General features: G+C 43.7%; 1 protein-coding gene across 11 annotated transcripts in view; it reads right to left on the bottom strand.

Moving 5' to 3' along the window:
- Positions 1 to 17,955, bottom strand: part of lrsam1 (leucine rich repeat and sterile alpha motif containing 1) — a 125,919-nt gene that overhangs the window by 6,985 nt on the left and 100,979 nt on the right. For all 11 annotated transcript variants that reach the window (XM_069933746.1, XM_069933755.1, XM_069933809.1 and 8 more), the window contains 8 exons: positions 17,226 to 17,313; positions 16,040 to 16,114; positions 10,477 to 10,557; positions 9,726 to 9,821; positions 9,278 to 9,376; positions 6,427 to 6,558; positions 5,946 to 6,015; positions 2,445 to 2,614 (listed from right to left, as the gene is read on the bottom strand). In XM_069933746.1, coding sequence (XP_069789847.1) covers positions 2,445 to 2,614; positions 5,946 to 6,015; positions 6,427 to 6,558; positions 9,278 to 9,376; positions 9,726 to 9,821; positions 10,477 to 10,557; positions 16,040 to 16,114; positions 17,226 to 17,313 — 811 coding nt within the window. The remainder of the gene's footprint in view (positions 1 to 2,444; positions 2,615 to 5,945; positions 6,016 to 6,426; positions 6,559 to 9,277; positions 9,377 to 9,725; positions 9,822 to 10,476; positions 10,558 to 16,039; positions 16,115 to 17,225; positions 17,314 to 17,955) is intronic.

Here is a 17,955-nt window from a genome sequence, read left to right as displayed (position 1 = left end):
GCAGTAAGCACAGGGTGGTGTTAAGTGGGGATTTTAATTTTCCTAACATAGATTGGGAAACGCAGTCAGTGAGTGGGCTGGGTGGATTAGAGTTTGTAAAATGTGTGCAGGATTGCTTTTTGCATCAATATGTTGAGGTGCCCACTAGAGGGAGCAGTATTAGATCTACTGTTGGGGAATGAAATACGGCAGGTGACGGAGATGTGTGTTGGAGAGCACTTCGGATCCAGTGATCATAGCACTATTAGTTTCACTTTAATTATGGAAAAGAATGTCTGGTCTGAAGATGAAGGTCTTTGAGTGGGGGAAAGCCAGATTCAAAGAAATGAGGGATTTGCAGTTTGGGATGATGTTTTTTCTGGAAAGGACATAGAGGAGAATTGAGGAGCGTTTAAAGGTGAGATTTTGAGAATGCAGAATCTCTATGTTCCTGTCAGTACAAAAGCCAAATGTTCAAGGGAGCCATGGTTTTCTAGAGAGATTAGGAAGTTGGTTTGGGATAAGAGGGAGGCCTATGTTAAATACAAGAAGCAAAGGATGGATGAGATATTTGAACGATTGTAGAAAGAACCTTAAGAGGGAAATTAGAAAGGCAAAAAGGTATGAGGGGGCTATAACAAATATGGTGAAAGCAAATCAAAAAGGTTTTCACAAATATGTGAATAGTAAAAGGAAAGTTAAGGATAGAATAGGTCCACTGGAAAATCAGAGCGGGGGTATGTGTGAGGAACCATATGAGATGGGGGAAGAGTTCTTCTCGTCGGTGTTCACAAGGGAAAGAGATATTGAATTGTGTAGGATAAGTGAGGCAAAAGGGTTAGTTATTGAAAAAATAGGGATTAGTAAAGAGGGGATTTTAGAACTTCTGGGGTGTATAAAGGTAGATAAGTTTTCTGGGCCTGATGGAATTTTTCCCAGGACCTTAAGGGAGATCAGGGAGGAAATAGCGGAGGCTCTGAAGGTGATTTTTCAACAGTCACTGGAGGAGGGTGTGGTGCCGTGGGATTGGCGGGTTGAAACGTGGTTCCGCTGTTTAAAAAGGGCGCTAGGTGTAGGCCAAGCAATTATCGACCAGTAAGTTTGACATCGGTGGTGGGGAAATTAATGGAAGGAATTCTAAGGGATAAAATGTATAAATATCTGGAAAGGCAGGGATTGATCAGGGACACCCAACATGGGTTTGTGAGGGGAAAGTCGTGTTTGACGAATCTGGTAGAATTTTTTGAAGAGGTGACTAGAAATGTTGATGAAGGTAGAGCAGTTGATGTGGTCTATTTGGATTTTAGAAAGGCATTTGATAAGGTTAGTGAGGAAGGTTCAGACTCTAGGGATTAATATAGAGGTAGTCAGATAGGTTCAGTAGTGGCTGGATGATGGGCACCAGAGAGTAATGGTGGACAACTCTCTGTCAGGATGGAGGCCAGTGACAAGCGGTGTGCCTCAAGGATCGGTGTTGGGTCCTTTGTTGTTCGTCATTTATATTAATGATTTGGATGACGGGGTGGTAAATTGGGTGAGTAAAAATGTGAACGATACAAAAATAGGGGGAGTTGTAGATAGTGAAGTGGGTTTTCATGGACTACAGAAGGATTTGGACTGTTTGGAATGGTGGGCTGAAAGGTGGCAGATGGAGTTCAATGTAGGTAAGTGTGAGGTGCTTCATTTTGGGAGGAATAACCAAAATAGGATGTATGCAGTGAAGGGGAGGGCATTTAGGAATGCAGAGGAACAGAGGGATCTTGGAATAATAGTTCAGCATTCCTTGAAGGTGGATTCCCATGTAAATAGGGTGGTGAAAAAGGCTTTTGGTATGCTGGCCTTTATAAATCATAGCATAGAATATAGGAGTTGGGAGGTGATGTTGAGACTGTTCAAGGCACTGGTGAGGCCAAGTTTGGAATATTGTATGCAGTCTGGTCTCCAAATTATAGGAAGGATATAAATAAGGTTGAGAGGGTGCAGAGAAGATTTACTAAAATGTTGCCTGGATTGCAGTATCTTGAATACGGAGAAAGAATGAGTTGACTGGGACTTTATTCAGTGGAGCATAGAAGGTTGAGAGGGGATTTGACAGAGGTATTTAAAATTATGAAGGGAATAGATAAGAGTAGATGTGAATAGGCTCTATCCCCTGAGGGTAGGGGAGATTGGAACAAGGGGTCATAAGTTAAGGGTTAGGGGACAAAACTTTAGGAGTAATATAAGAGGATGCTTCTTCACTCAGAGAGTGGTGGCTGAGTGGAATGATCTACTGGAAGAAATAGTTGTGGCAGGGTCAATTCTGTCATTTAAGAGGAGGTTAGATGAGTACGGATGTGAGAGGGTTGGAGGGTTATGGGCAAGGGAGTGGGTTGGTGAAGTTTCACGTAAAACTGTACGCTAGAAGGGCCGATATGGCCTGTTTCCGTACTGTAAATTGTTATATAGTTTGCCAGAGTACTTACCTCTCGTTCCATGCAGACAACACATTCTGTCTGAACCATAGCTTCACAAACTGGTGCACTGGGTTCCCGTGAACTGGAAGGACCCACTTCATCTGCTGCAGGAGCACTGGGTTGTGTCTCACTCAAATCAGTAGCAACATCCTTCGTTGGAACTGATGGTGAACTCCAATCTACAAAATCAAAATTACATGAGAAATCAAGCCAGAGATTTTTGTTCCCCAAAAGCATCCAATCTGTCTGCCAGAGACCAGCAAAGCAGATGCCATTCAATGTCTGCAGCCCCGTGGGAAAGAGCAAAAATAATCAGGTTCTTCCACTTGTTGGAGGGCCAGGGTACTCAAAGATCAATGCTTCATGCACTTCTCACCTCATCCATAAAAAGTCAAAGTGATGAAACAGAAATGCAGAACAAATATCCCAACAATTTGTCCTGCCTACAGAAACTGACCCCTGAAGATCCATCTTAAGCTTCATGTAGGCATGACAGGCAGTTACATGTAAAGCCAGTACAATAGAAAGCAAAATTTCTAAACTGGATGAAAAGCTCAGATTGATCTACTTCTTCCTGTTGTAAGCACAGCATCTGTTCACTTCCTATCAAGGGCAGTATGTGAAGCTCACAACTGCAGTATTACTTGCTTATTACAAGAAAGGTTAACGGACCATAAACGGACCATCCCCTCAAGGCAACCAGACTTGTTGGCTAAAAGCTAGAGTCAAGGGAAGTACAGGAGAGGGATGGATGTCAACTAGTGTGTAACCACCCTCTTGCAATCATCTGTCCTAACCTCAGGCCACTGCATGGTGAAGGTGATCAAGGTGGCATAGACCAAAACACCATGCACTGAAGCACACAGAATGCAAAGCTGGGAAATACTGATGAGCCAAAGCTGTTTTCCAGCTTTATAAGATGTGGTGAATAAAGAACTGCTGTCCACATAAAACCTCTCACACTCCAGTCTCATTGACCATCTCAGAACTCTAGTACTTCTAGTCCATCTTCAAGCCATCCAGCAAAATGTAGGAAATTTAAGGAAGTAATTGAAGTTCAGTTTTAAAGCTGAACACCATGTATTAAAGGCTGGCAGTTTAGTAAACAATGTGGTCCTTTCAAGTAACACTACTCAGAGGAAACATCCAACCCAGGAAATTGCAGCACCTTCCCTCTTCCCTCTTCCTACATCCAGTGACCCAGACACAGACACCTGCCTGTTTTTCTCTCAGACCTCGACAAAGGGTTCAGGCTCAAAACATTGGTTTTATCCCTTCATTGGTTATATCCCTTCAATGGTTATATCCCTTTGCTTCCCCAAAATACTGCAAGACCTGCTGAGTTTCTCTAGCACATTTGTGTATTGCACTCCATCCTGATTCATTTGTTCTTCCAAATGAATCTACTGATTTGATGCTCATGCTGTTCTCCTCTAAATAAAACCAAACGGAGAGTGGATGACTGTTTTGCAAAATACATCCTTTTGATCTGCAAAGGTGACACAGAGCTCCCAGTTGCCCCTCACTCTAACCTTACCCCTATTGGCCAATGACAAAGTTTCAATTATGTCTAATACAAGATCAAGGAACAGCACCTCACCTTCTCACTACCTACATACAGCCTTTAGGATTCAACACTTTCAGACAACCAACCAGTTCATATAAGGGTCAGCTCCCTTGCAAGTCAATCATGCCAAAACATTATTACTTATCTCTCTGCAGATGCTTCACATTTCCAGAGATTGATTTCAAATTACCATCCACTGCAGTTTATTTTTTTTTTAAATGGCAAAAATTCTTTATATCATGAGCGAACACTAATTCTTGTTTTCGGACAACTAAAAGTTTTGACAATGAAAAAATAGAAATTATACTGTTGATTTTTTTTTGGGGGGGTGGTATTTTATGCTGGAAAATGCTTTATGTTAATAAAAATTCTGCCAGAAATCCCAGCAGGTGCTAATGGACAAAGAAATAACCATAATTTTTCCACACTCCAGGTTCTCTCTGATTTCTGCTGTTTGTCCAGCATTGTGGGAAGGAGGATCTAGCTCAAAAAATTTACAAATAGTACATGCCTTAAATATTCTTTGCATGCACCACTGGTACATAGTGACTCCTCTATATTGAAGTAGATGCGTCAACTTGGCCAATCAGGGCAGCACGGTGAGCATAGTGGATAGCATAATGCTCAGTTCTGGTCTCCAAATTATAGAAAGGATATAGATAAGGTGGAGAGGGTGCAGAGAAGATTTACAAGGATATTGCCTGGTTTACACCATCTGGATTACAGGGAGAGATTAAGGAGACTGGGACTTTATTCATTGGAACGTAGATGACTGAGAGGGGACATGATTGAGGTATTTAAAATTATGAAAGGAATAGATAGACTAGACATAAACAGACTCTTTCCCCTGAGGGCAAGGGAGGTTGGAACAAGAGGCCATGAGTTAAGGGTAAGGGGGCAACACTTTAGGAGAAATATTAGAGGTGGCTTTTTCACTCAGCGAGTGGTGGCAGAATGGAATGAACTTCCGAATGAGATAGTTGCATCAGGGTCCCTTCTGTCATTTAAGAGAAGGTTGGATGTGTACATGAAGGTGAGGGGGTTGGAGGGTTATTGGCGGTGAGCGGGAGGTTTGAGCTAGTGGAGTTGTTCTAGTGAACCGGTGCAGACTCGAAAGGCCGTAAATGGTTATATGATACAGCGTCAGCGATAGGGACCATGCTGTTTGTAAGGAGTTTGTATGTTCTCCTCATGTTTGCATAGGGTTTCCCTGAGGATTCTGGGTTCCTCCCATCCTTCAAAACGTACTGGGGGTTGTAGGTCAATTGGGTGTAATTGTGCGGCATGGGCTCATGGGCCTGTTTCTGTGCTGTATGTCTAAATTTTTTTAAATGTAAAAAAAATTAAATTTAAATTTAAAAAAAATTAACATCCAAACTGTGACCTTTACAATACAGCACAGGTTAATACCACCAGCTCCAAATTCCCCTCTGAGCCACATATCAACCCGAGTTATTCCTTCATTAATACTAGGTCAAAAATCTGGAATCAACTATCTAACAGCATCAGGGGAGTATCTCAGTCATGTGAACTGTTACAGTAAAAGCACCACCTCAGTTTCACTTCTCAAAGGCTGTTGAGTATCCGACATACATAGAGGTGAGCCACCTGACCCCTTAATCCAACCCCACCTTAGTGCCATCATGGCTGAACTGCTCCAAACCTCCTCTGTACCAGCTCTCCATCCTTCATGGCCTGATCTTTTCAATATTTGTCTACCACAGAATCATATATCAACTTGCTCCACATCAGCTAATGCCAAGGGATTAGGATTTAGCTAGACTACAAAACAGTTAGCAATAAACATGCTAAACTCCACAGAGAAATTGTTAAATATAACAGGAGCCATAAGCAGTGTGGTGGACCTGAGCAGACCAGCAACACAGAGGAAGATTGCTCTCAAAGTGGAAGAGAGACTTGAATAGCCTTCCCTGTAAGGTTACCTTCTGCAGGCAGAAGCTCCTGTACACGTCCAAGAATGGCACGCTGTAGCTGGGTCTCCTTGACTCCAATCTGTGGACAGGAGAACACCATGGTCATAGCACTCCACTTGCATATCCTAGAGTACCATTCTAACCTGACAGCAGTAAAGTGTATCACACTCCCCTTGCAAGGCTAGATCTGTGACAAGGGCAGATTCCCTTTCTTAGAGGACAGGACCACCAGCACAAGATGCTCTAGTAACATTGGTCGAAACAGGGATTTTGGTGCCCCCCCAAGTGACTGACAGTTTCTCCACAATCTGAACCCTCTACGGTGTGTTATCGACCCTCCCTCTCCCACCAAATTACCACCTCATTGTGAAAGGGGAGACTATTTGTTCACCACCCCAACTTTGCCTAATCACTGGCACAATAGGAAAGGATCAATTGCATCCCCATCTCTCTGTCTTGCTCCCCTCCATTCATTAATGGGCCGCAGTACCTGTTGGAGATCCTCTGCCGTCATGTAACGCAGCATCTTCAGGGTGACTCGTTGGTGGGCGAATAAGGGTAAGTACCGATCTGCCGAGAGTTCAGACAACAGGTCCACCAGCGCTTTCTCCACACCCTCTTCCTAAAGAGGACACAGAGTTAAATACGGAACAATGCAGTCATAAACTGAACTCAGGGGCCTGGGAGCTGGGGTATTAAATGGAGAACCTGATTCTTGCTCTGAGACATCTGACCCAGCGTTTCCAACTTTGACTCACACTTGCTCCATCAGTATAAGATTCCTTCACATGGGCTGCTTTCATTGCAAATCTGTTTCCAACTGTGCTCAAATGAGTCATGGTGGCACAAATGTCCAGCATAGAAACAGGTCCTTCTGCCCACCTAGTCCATGCCAACCATCCTTACTATTCTCATTTACCAGCACTTGGTCCATACTTTTCTTTAGTGATGCCAACTAGATAATTGTGAGAGAATTTGTTAAACCATGTTGTGAGAGACTTTGCCTCCATTTGTAGAATATTAGGTATAGAATATCTAGTTATATATTTGCCAGAAAGCTGAGAGAGTGAGAGAGAGAGAGAGTAACCAAGGACATTCCAGACAGGAATCAATTCTCACCTCTTCCACTGAGCCATATCCTAATGCCTACCTGATCTCTTTAACACAATAGTGCTAACTGACTACTACCTGTTAGATGCGATCTAAAGGCTGCTATAAGTGTCCAGCACCACTTAGTCCCTGTATAGCATTGTTTCTGCTTTGAAGGCACCATTGTCAACTTCAAGAACCTAAGATTACCTCGAAACTAGCCATTTACATGTGTAAATTGGAAACCAGAAATCAGGCAGCCAGAGGGCGGGTACTGATGTGTACTGTGTACTGTGAACAACCCTTCTGTTGATTTTTTGTATACCAGAAGGATTAAATGATCAACAACAAATCATTTCCCTGACTTTAGGAAGAGGATATGCAAAATGTAAAACATAAGCTATAGCAATACCTTCAAAAAAATGTTATCCAATTTGTATACAGGAAAATGCCTTAAATACTGTACCCTGTGACCAATGAGACTAAACAGTCTTAGTGTGGTGACCTTGTCTACCCAACACAACAGACTGCTCATTCCTGCTCGCATTATTTGAATAAAGTCTATGTGAATTGTACTGTGTGGCTTGGTTGTACTTTTTGTATCTTGACAGGAGCTTGACTTTAACACATTTCCCCATCCCTCGGTGGTGTCTACTTGATTGCATGCACTTCCTCTGACCCTCTACTCCTCACCCTAAACTCACACTCTTCCTGAGAATGGCCAGATTCCATATCCACAGCAAATTTACCCAACACAGTGTCACTGCAGGTGTCACTATTGCCTCACAGCCTCAGCCACCCTGCTTCAGCCCTGATCTCCAATGCTGCTTGTGTGCAATTTGGAAGTTCTTTAGTGGCTGAGTAGGATTTACCTGGATATGCCAGTTTCATCCCAAAGACATGCAGGTTGGTAGGTTAACTAGTTGCTGTAAATTACCCTTGGTGCAAGAGGCTGATAGGATTAGAGAGTTGGAGGGCAGAGGATAGGTTAGAGGGAAAGAAACTGGGATTGAATGGGATGGTCTAAGAGTTGGGTCAAACTCTAAGCAAAATGGTCTCCTTCCAGCTCATCGGAAAATAAAAGCGCATGTACATTAAGAGGTGAAAGATTGCAATGTCTAACTCAAGGTGGTGTCCAATGCTTGATAAAATTAATTTTCAACTTTCTACATTAGCAGAGTATCAGATTCTACTCCCATGCATGATTCCATATTGCAATTGCTGAAGATTCTTGGAATTCCATTTGTAAGTTGATTAATACATCATCTCTATGTGCCCATCACTCACTACAACAATTTAAAGTTGTGCATCAACCTTATTTGTCAAAAATTAAATTAGTTCTTATTTATCCCAATATTAGCTCTCTTTGTGACAGATGCAAGTATGAAGACAGTTCACTAATTCATATGTTCTGGTCTTACCTGATCCTAGTCAAATATTGGGAAGAGATTTTCTGTACTTTATCAATAATTATTAATGCAAACTTAATACCAGATCCATTAATAGCCTTGTTTGGGATGGTTGAACAGAAGGTAGTGAAACTGTCTTCATCTCAAGTTCATTTCAAGCCTTTGCTTCTCTTATTGCGGGATGAGTAATTTTGATCAGATGGAAAGATGATGTCCCGCCCACTCATAATCAATGGTTACATGATGTGATGTCATATTTAACTTTGGAGAAAATAAGATGTTCAACAAGTGTTTTAAATTTAAATTTTTCTAATCTTTAAAGAGAATGATAATTATATAACTTGTGATTCTTGTGGATTTGCATTTATTCCTATTTTTACCTGTAGTGTACTTTTTCTTTATATTGCCATGCAACTTTAGAATGGTTTAGATTGTTTTATATAATCATATTTTTAACTTTTCTCTTTTTTTCCCACTATATTCTTGAATCAATAATGTTGCATAAGGTTTTAAAAAAAGTTAACAAATTTGTATCAGTGTTATGCATCAATATTTTTTTCTGTATTTATGTATAATTATATAAAAATTTTATTTAAAAAAAATTGAAAGAAAAATCCTGCTCCCAGTAGCAAACTAACTTGCCCAAAATCAAGTTTCACGATTTGGGGTCTGACACCATTTCTCAGGTTGATTGAAAGAAGGCAGACCTCCTGTGCTTGCTTTTAGAACCTGTGTGAAGTGAAGGTTTAATAGTTGACAGGAAAGGTTGGGTTAAGAACCTGAATCTGCCCTCATCTGGAACTATTCACTTTGGAGAAAGAAAGCAGATCAGCAAAATCTTGCCTGTGCTCGAAGAGACAGGGGCTTTTGGTCCAGTAAACGCTGATACTGAATCAGCCAGTAATTCTCCTGACTGGTCTCATGTTTCTTTTCCAATTCCATCTGAAAAAGAGAACAAAATTCTGCAAATCAATTGCTGCAACACCTGTTCACCCCACCCCAAATCATCTCACTGCACCGCCTCAGAATCCATTTCATACAACACCCCTCAGTCCCAGTTGAAATGCTAACAACCTTAATCACTCACTTTCTTCAAGATTTCATGGGATATAATACCTAAAGTTAGGGCAGAGTACTAAGGAAACAAATCAGGTAATTCAGCTAGAGACAACCTCAAGCCCATTGCGTCACCAGCATCTATGTTAATGGTTCCCCAGTGATAATGGGACAGGTGCCAATGCTCATGAACAAGTGGTACAAGGTCCACCAGTACAGGCACTCACATACATACCAGCAGATCCCCAAGCTCCTTCTCTCGCAGCCTCTTCTCCTTTAACAGCTGCTGCAGGAGGTCACCCAGCACCTGCCGTTCACTCCCTAGTGTTTCCTATGTAACAAAAGATGCAATAACAAGTAGAAAGGAGTGAGCCCGTGTGCCTGCCACAGCACAAGATGTGGCTCATATATTTATAGCATATTAGTAATGACAAAAGGCAGGCAAAGGTAGAGGAACACCTTGAAGCAAAATAGACCAAGAGGTTGGAGCAGCTTTGATCAGTGACTCCTGGAAAAGTTGAGGGAAGGGCAAGATATTGGTCAAAGATGGTCAGGGCAGAAGAGGTAGCCCCGGTGGTTAGGTGACTGGGAAGGTCAGAAGCACAGGGGAACTACCAGGGTTGTTGCAGATGTGGGCCACCAATGGGTTCAAACACAGCAATCAGAAGCAAGAACTCATGAACTAATAATCAAAGCAAAATACAACCTCACCTGAGCTGCGATGAAGATCTGGTAATAGGAGCCCAGACAGTGGACTACTGTGAACTGTGGTGGGGATATAGTGTGAGAAAGAAAGTGGGTGGATGAATGGCAAGGGAGAATGTGCGGTGTTCTGATGAAAATGTACAAAGCTGCAAGCTGAAGTCAGTGAGCAGGCTAGGAAGATTGGCTGCCCAAAGATTCAGCATTCTGAAAGAAGCTCTGGAGCTGTTTTACACAGAATTCAGATCGCCCACAAACTTCTGCTTGTGAGATTTCCACCCTACCTGAAGATTCTCCAAGTCACTCTCTCTTCTGTCTAACTCGATCTTTGTCAGCTGCAATAACTCATTCTCAATCAAATTGATCTGAATGGTTCAAAACAAAACAAAAAAATAGAATGGGTGATTAGATACATGTGGATGGTGTGAGGTCAGTTTACAACCCACAGATTCTAGAGGGCTAAACAATGACAAAAATAATTTCTGCATATGCAAGATGGAATGAAAGATGTTGCAGTGCTGAGCTGATGCAGCAGTGTGATCATCAGGAGTCCTGCTGCACTGGGCAGAAGGTCTGGTAAAGAAATTTATCTTTGCTCTAATCATTTACATAAATATACCACCTTAGTGACTATTCCACCTCAAAGCAGTATTAGAGAAGAGGGATACCTCAATTTCTGATCAAAACCAGATACTTTTGGCATTGGTGTAAAATGGAAATATTCATACCCAGACACTTTACATATTATTGAACATTCTAATTGTTGGCTCACGTATTTCCAGTTGTGTCTTACCATTGATCTCTGCCCACCCACCGATGAAATTCGACTCCATCCTGCAGTTACCTCTAGGTCAGCCAATACTAAAGTCCTCCTGACCGACCTCACATTCCTCTCAATTCCACAAGCTTCGTCGCCAATGGAACTGATGCCTGCCCCTCAAGTCAACTGTCTCTATGCACGCAAAGTCCAATTTTTCATCTTGTGTAATAGAAGTTCTTTTTGGCCTCAACACTATTCTATTCCTTCCAGTACAACCATAATCCATCCTCCCACAGCTCATCAAGCAGTTGCTCCACTTCTGGACATTACTCCACATGTTCTTATTCCAGATTTCACCATCTGACCCTTTCTCCTTTTTCAAGACTTTAGTTATTTTTCTACTAGGTTACTGCCTGCTTTTTCTCCTTGCCTTTCTGTGACATGACTTGGAATTAAAGACAATTTATGTTAACGGAATTTGCTATTGATTACTCTACTCCTGGGTGATCATCTCAAGTTAGATAAAGCTGGTGAGTATCAGTAGAAAAGCACATTTTATCCTGAGCCAGTTACTGCTGCTTCTATTGATTACACTGGACAACAATTTTTTTCAAGAGGTTTGTTTCTTGATAAAATTTGGGGATGATGATAGATAACTTCAAGATGAACACAAAGATAATTTCAGATTTGCTGTATTATGTAGGAAGTTGGAGAAACATTAAAATAACTTTTAATGAATTTAGCATTAAGTATAAATGCGACACAAATGTAACAGAATGTATCACAGATGTGATGAGACATTTCTGCTGCATTGACTCTTCCTGAAGACAACAAATGCTATTGTTAAGTACACTCACTGTGCTATTGACCAAACATGTGCATCAACATGTGTCCAATGCACAATATCTGTATATACCTTGTCTGCATCTATCCTGACTAAGCATGCCAGGTCTGAGACAGTATCTGGATAGCACCTGTATTGAGTGCATGCCCAGGCATGCTTGGACTGACCAAAACAGCTTGCTTTGTGGACAATATACTAGCAGACTTAAAATATGACAGGAAAACACAAAATAGGTTATATCTATAAAACAGTATGTGTTAAGAAATTTTTAAGGTGATTTTCGTGATAAGCAACCCAAAATCTATAAAATACACCCATAAGTTTTCAGGAAGTAAAATATTTGTTGTCCAGTGTTACCCTCCCCCATGTCCAGAAATCAGAGATTTCTAACAAACAAATCAAAGCCTCACTCCATTGATCTGAACTCAGTAGCAGTGTTAGAGGTGCAGCTTTTCTAAGGTTGGGTGGAGTTTGGTCTTGCTCAGCAACTTCAAAATTCTGAGATGATTATGGGGTGAAGCAGAATGTCTTTTGATGAGAGTAGGTGAATTGGTAACCAGAAGACATAGCTTTAAGAGGAAGAGATGTAACAGGAAGGGAAGGCTTAACTTTTTTACATAAAGAGGGTGGTGGGTGTCTGGAATGTGCCACTGAAGAAGGTGGTTGAGGCAGGTACTATTGCCGATTAAGACAAAAATTGGACAGTTGCATGGCAAGGATGGGTTTCGAGGGATATGGACCAAATGCAGACAGGTGAGATGTACTGGTGGGGCATTTTGGTCAATGATACACTCTATCAATGACTCCAAAGCTGTAGAGTGAGGAACGATAGGCTTTATTACACTTTAGATTTGTAACTGGCCCGATTCCAAGTGCTCGACGGAGAACAAGAAGAGGGACGTCGACCTTTATTCCAGGGTCACAGGGGAGGAGTTACCAGGGAGCGAGTCACCAGTGGGGGGTGCAGGCCAGCTACTCACTGACAGATACATGTATACATATTTGTATCACCACATTCACCCCTTCTTTTAAAACAAAACCCCAATGGGTTTAGCCAGTCAGGTGGTCTCCTTTGCTTCTGCGACCGGCGCAGTTCCACTGGTGGTACAATGGTCAGCTCTATTGCTGGTCATGTGTCTTGAGGCTGGGGAGGGAGGGCTGGCTCTGTAGGAGGTTGGGCTTGGCTGTATGTGGGGGCATTCATGACAGTCAGAGCTGTTGGGAAAGGGTCCGGGGGTGTATGGCAGGGTGGGGGGGCGTGGGTCCCTGACTTGCACCGAGTGCCTGGAGGGGGCAATATGTGTGAAGGTAGGACCTGGGTCGAAACGGGTGGGGAGTGGGCACGGGTCTCCGGCACGGACAAGGACCTGGATGGGGACCATGTCCTCACGGTTGTCCAGGTACACCATGTAGGCATACTGGGGGGTTGGCGTGCAGGAATTGCACCTCTTTGACCAACGGGTCGAATTTATGACCCCTCACATGTTTCCGCAGTAGGACAGGTCCTGGGAATGAGAACCAGAGTGATAGGGTGGTTCCGGTCACTGACTTCCTCAATCTCCTTCATCGCGTGGGTGATCGGTTAAGGGCTGCCTTGATCTAAGATGATGGACATCAGTACCGGGTCGTCGTCATTGTCGGAGGGGGGAACTGGTTCAGTAAAATGGCCTCCATGTTGACCACGCGGTTGCACCAGAAGAGTTAGATGAAGATGGTGGAAGTGACATTGTCCACGATGACTGTAGTGGAGTTGGGTAAAATGGTGACCCCTGAGTCACGCACGCATTTAAGCCGTTCAAGGCTGGAAGTGTTGACACTCTGGGAGGAAGTGGAGTTTAATGACCGATCCCCAGGGATGCACGGGGCGCTGCTCGGCAGGGAAGGCTTAGACTTGTATACTCTCTTGTAATGTCTTTTCTTCCCACATCCCAAGCAGGTGGCTTCTCTCGTCAGGCAGCATCTTGGAGTGCTTCTTCTTGCAGCAGAAGTAGTCCTTCGGGTGCTCGGCTGTGGCTGTGGAGGCAGCAGTGGGATTGGAGCCTCCCTGTATGGAGGTGGTTTGTGACGTCGTGTCCCAAAATGGCTGTGTCTGTGGCCTGTTGCCGGTGTGGAGCTGGCCTGAATCTAGAGTCTTAGCGAACTGGAGGGCTCTCTGCAACGGCAGCCAGTCTTCCTCTATGTCGCTGGCAGACATAGTTGGACCTCACCTCAGCCATGCAGGCATCCCAAATTAGCTCTTCCACATACTGGTCTGATGATACTGGGTCAGGGATATTTGCCCCTGGATTCTCGCCCCAGGTCATGCAGGACCTGAAAAAAATCATTCAGGGACTGTTTTCTCGAGGTCAGGAGGTACTGTTGGTAGGCTTCGTTTAACCGTGGTTGGTAGAGGTTGCAGAGCTTGGTCATGGCAGCAGGGTATGTCATGTAGCCCCTGACTGCCACGAATGCACAGCAGCCAACCCTCACTCACAGTAACTTGAGTTTCTTCTCGTCAGAGTCCACAGGTCCTCAGAAGCTTCCAAGAAGCCTGTGAAGCATTTGATCCACTGCTTGTACAGTTCTGGAGCTCCAGCGTCTGTGGGTTGAGGTCTAGTCTGTCGGGTCGCAGCAGTTTGTCCATCCCGTGTGGAAGATTTAAAATGTAATAAATTGATAGGCTCTATCAATGACTCCAGACTTGTACTGGTCCGATTCCAAGTGCTCGACTGAGGACAGGGAGAGGATGGTCAACCTTTATTCCAGGGTCACAAAGGGAGGAGTTACCAGGGAGCGAGTCACCAGTGCGGGGGGGGGGGGGGGGGGGGGTGGCGTGGCTAGTTACCCATTAGGAGACATATATACACATATTTGTATCACCACATGGACAAGTTGGCTAAAGGGCTGATTTCTGCAATGTCTAACTGTTAATTCTAGTCTATTATGCTGGCATGGGGGCTGAACCATAAAGGCTAAGCAGATGGTTCTAAATGGCACAGGTAACATGGGCCCACCTCCACACTGTGGCTTGAGGTGCAAAGCCTGTGGGAATATTAAAATCTTACGCTATATTCAAAAGCTGCTTTTGCCTGTTGAATTTTCTCTGCATGAGACTTTCGAACACTCTCTGGATTTTTATCAATTCTGTTGAGACCAGTGCAATCTGACAGGTAGTAAGTATGGGTGGTGAAGCAGGAGAGTTGTAAATTAAACCTTTGGTCCTGAAACACAAAAATCTGCAGAAACGGTGATTGAAGTAAAAACACAATGCTGGGGAAACTCAGCAGGTCAGTGTCTAAATACATAACCAACATTTCGGACTGCAGCTCTTTATCAGGGTATGAGCAAAATGTAAACAGGCACCCGAATAAAATGGAGGGTGGGGGGAAGAGCACAGGCAAGAGATAATAGATGAATAAGGGAGGGAAGGCACAAGAGAAAACGGGGAAGAAGGGATAGTTCTGTGAATGGAGAAGGAAGGGGGTGGAGAGCTGGAGGAAAGAAGAGAGGGGGATAAGGAAGAGAGGGAGAATGGGGAGTGGTCTAGCAGAAACCAGAGATGTCGATGTTAATGCCATCCAGCTGGAGAATGCCCAGACAAATATTAGGTGTTGCGCCTCCATTTTACAGTTTGGCAACGTACAAGGCCATGGACAGACATATTGGCGCGGGAGTGGGGCACAGAGTTGAAATCATTGATCACTGGGACATCCCTGGCATTGATGCTTAATGCATCAGAAAGTGGAGCAGCTGAAGTGCTGAGAGAGTTGCAAGAATGGGAGGGAAGCTCATCATGAGGCACAGTCCCCCAAACACATTAGCCAGTCAGAAAAAGGCTTCAAATCTCAAAACCCCACTAGGCTGCTGCACCCCAACCTTCTCTTACAAGGATAGAAAACAATATGGCAGGGTTATGGAACAAAATATATACGTAAAGGCAGAAAGAGACAAGAAAAGTGGTTCTTGAAAGAACTATAATAGAAAAGGAAGAAAATGTAATGAAAAAAGAACCAAAGTCTGGATCAGATGAACTGCAAGGTCAGCGTACACTGCCATTGTGTGGACAGCCATGCACCATTGGAATCATGTAGCTTGTGGGTGCACCTGCCCTGTGCAGCTGGGATGTCCAGTTCACACAGGATCTGAAACTTGCTTGGAAACCTCCATAGCCAGCACACAGCTTAGGCAAACCTCGGGTAGTGTTTCCAGGTGAATCTAGAATTAAAGCCCCCTCCACCAAGTCCAACCATAGAACCACGCTCACCTGGTCTCGAATACGTGTGTGCTCGCTGTCCTTCTTCACTTGCAGTGCCTCAAATGCTATCTTCTGCATCTCAGCCTAAAAAGGGTCAAGTCAGACTTTCAGCACAAACTGCTATTTTGCTCATTGGGTTCATTGTTGTCCAAATGCCTTCTCTGTACTTAGATCCAAATCTACAATGTTCTGATTTCTCCTCTGCTGCAGCTTAGAAACTGAAGCCAAGTCCGATGGCAACCATTCCACTGAGCTAAGGCAGTGCAAGCTCAAGTCAGAAAATGCCCAAGCTCACCAGCCCAGAATAACAGGGTTGCGTAATTAGGGAAAGCAACGGACTGGTGCAGGAGAACCCCCACACCTCCAGAAAAGTCTTAGAGGAAACTTCACAGGGTAGGAAACCACAGCAGTGAATCAGAATGGAACTCTTCACACCAGGCCATGGGGTGCTGGTGACTGGCTTCTGGGAACAAGGTATTGGGACTGGGGTACGTGAGGCTGCCGATGATGAGCAGGGCTCCTGAAAGGCCTTGGTCACCAAGAGCTTCCTATTCACTTTTGTGGTTTGGAATCAGGGGCCGAGGAGGGTGACTTGGATGCCTTGAACATGACTGGAATGGACTGGAGGCCATGGAAGAGCAGGAGGCAATAGCATAAAAGGAGGAGGTGGAATCCAAAGACAATTGAAGTCCCTGATGGGCCTCTCTTTCTTGTTGTGATTTGCTGCTGGATTGGTCGTGGTTCTTGGTGTACCTTTACAGGGCAAAGGAAGGAAAACTAATTTGGTATATTTTGTGTACATAACAATGAATGGAATTTTGAAATTTGAAGATTATGGGTGGTGTCTCGCTTCGAGATGCGAGCTCTTAACCCAATGGAAATGTGTCATTTAAACGAGGTCCTGCATGCCATCTCAAGTCACAAGGGATCTCATGGTCCCATTTTAAAAAGGAAAACTGATCATTGTCACAAAAACAAATCATTTAGTTCATGGTGCATAAAATGGCTGCCCTGCATCTTATAGAAATGCAGTTCTTGTTTTAAATCCTTACAAGATGCCTTCCCTTCAAGTCACTGTGCCAATAGAATTTTTCCTAAAAGACTTCAAAGATCTACTTGCATTCTCAATTCTCTTTGATCTAATAGCCACAAGTAGTAGCCACAGTTCAACGACGTATTACTAATGAAAACGCACCTCACTGAGAATTTTCCCAAGGGTCTTGTGCTGATCCAGTTGTTGGAATGTCTGGATCTGCTGAAGTCTCCTATCCATTTCAGCCTTGCTGCAAAACAAAAGGCAAGCTGAGCATAGCAGTAATGGAGTTCTCCACTGAAACCCACTCACAGATCATAGCCCCCATCCTTCCAGGTTACTTTATTACAACTGGAAGGATCCTCCAACACAAGCCAACCATTCAATTAGTGTTGTGGACTCCCCAAGCACAGCAGAATTAACTTCTTGTGGGTGACGCCATGAGAAAATTTCCCCTAATCAACTAAGTTTTCTTCCCACTTCTCCAGTTGACTGGATCACCGTGGATCGGCGCATTCCACTTGCTCAAGGCTCACTGTTTTCATTCAGCTCTATCTCACCCACAAATGGAAACACCCTTCCCATTAAACATCTTCACTACTTTAACCTGCCCAATGGTGACATCCCCTCCTGCTTTAATTCCCCCTCCCAGTCCTCCAGCCTCATTTTCCTCTACATATTCATCACGACTTCCTTCAAACATACTTTTCCTTGCCTCATCCAGTTTGACCAACCACCCATTCCTTGGGCCTGCCTTTCACTTTTAGTTCCCTTGGTGAACGAGACTCTCACCTTGGACCAATCTCAGGTGTACAACAATCAGGACAGATACTTGGGATTGGTCTGTATCTCATGGACCTCAACTACACATTACTGCCCTAGATATACATCT

The sequence above is a fragment of the Narcine bancroftii genome, chromosome 1, assembly GCF_036971445.1.
Source record: "Narcine bancroftii isolate sNarBan1 chromosome 1, sNarBan1.hap1, whole genome shotgun sequence".
In the NCBI taxonomy this organism is placed as follows: Eukaryota; Metazoa; Chordata; class Chondrichthyes; order Torpediniformes; family Narcinidae; genus Narcine; species Narcine bancroftii.
Note: the sequence above shows the minus strand (reverse complement) of the source record. Positions and strands in the feature narration are given on the sequence as shown.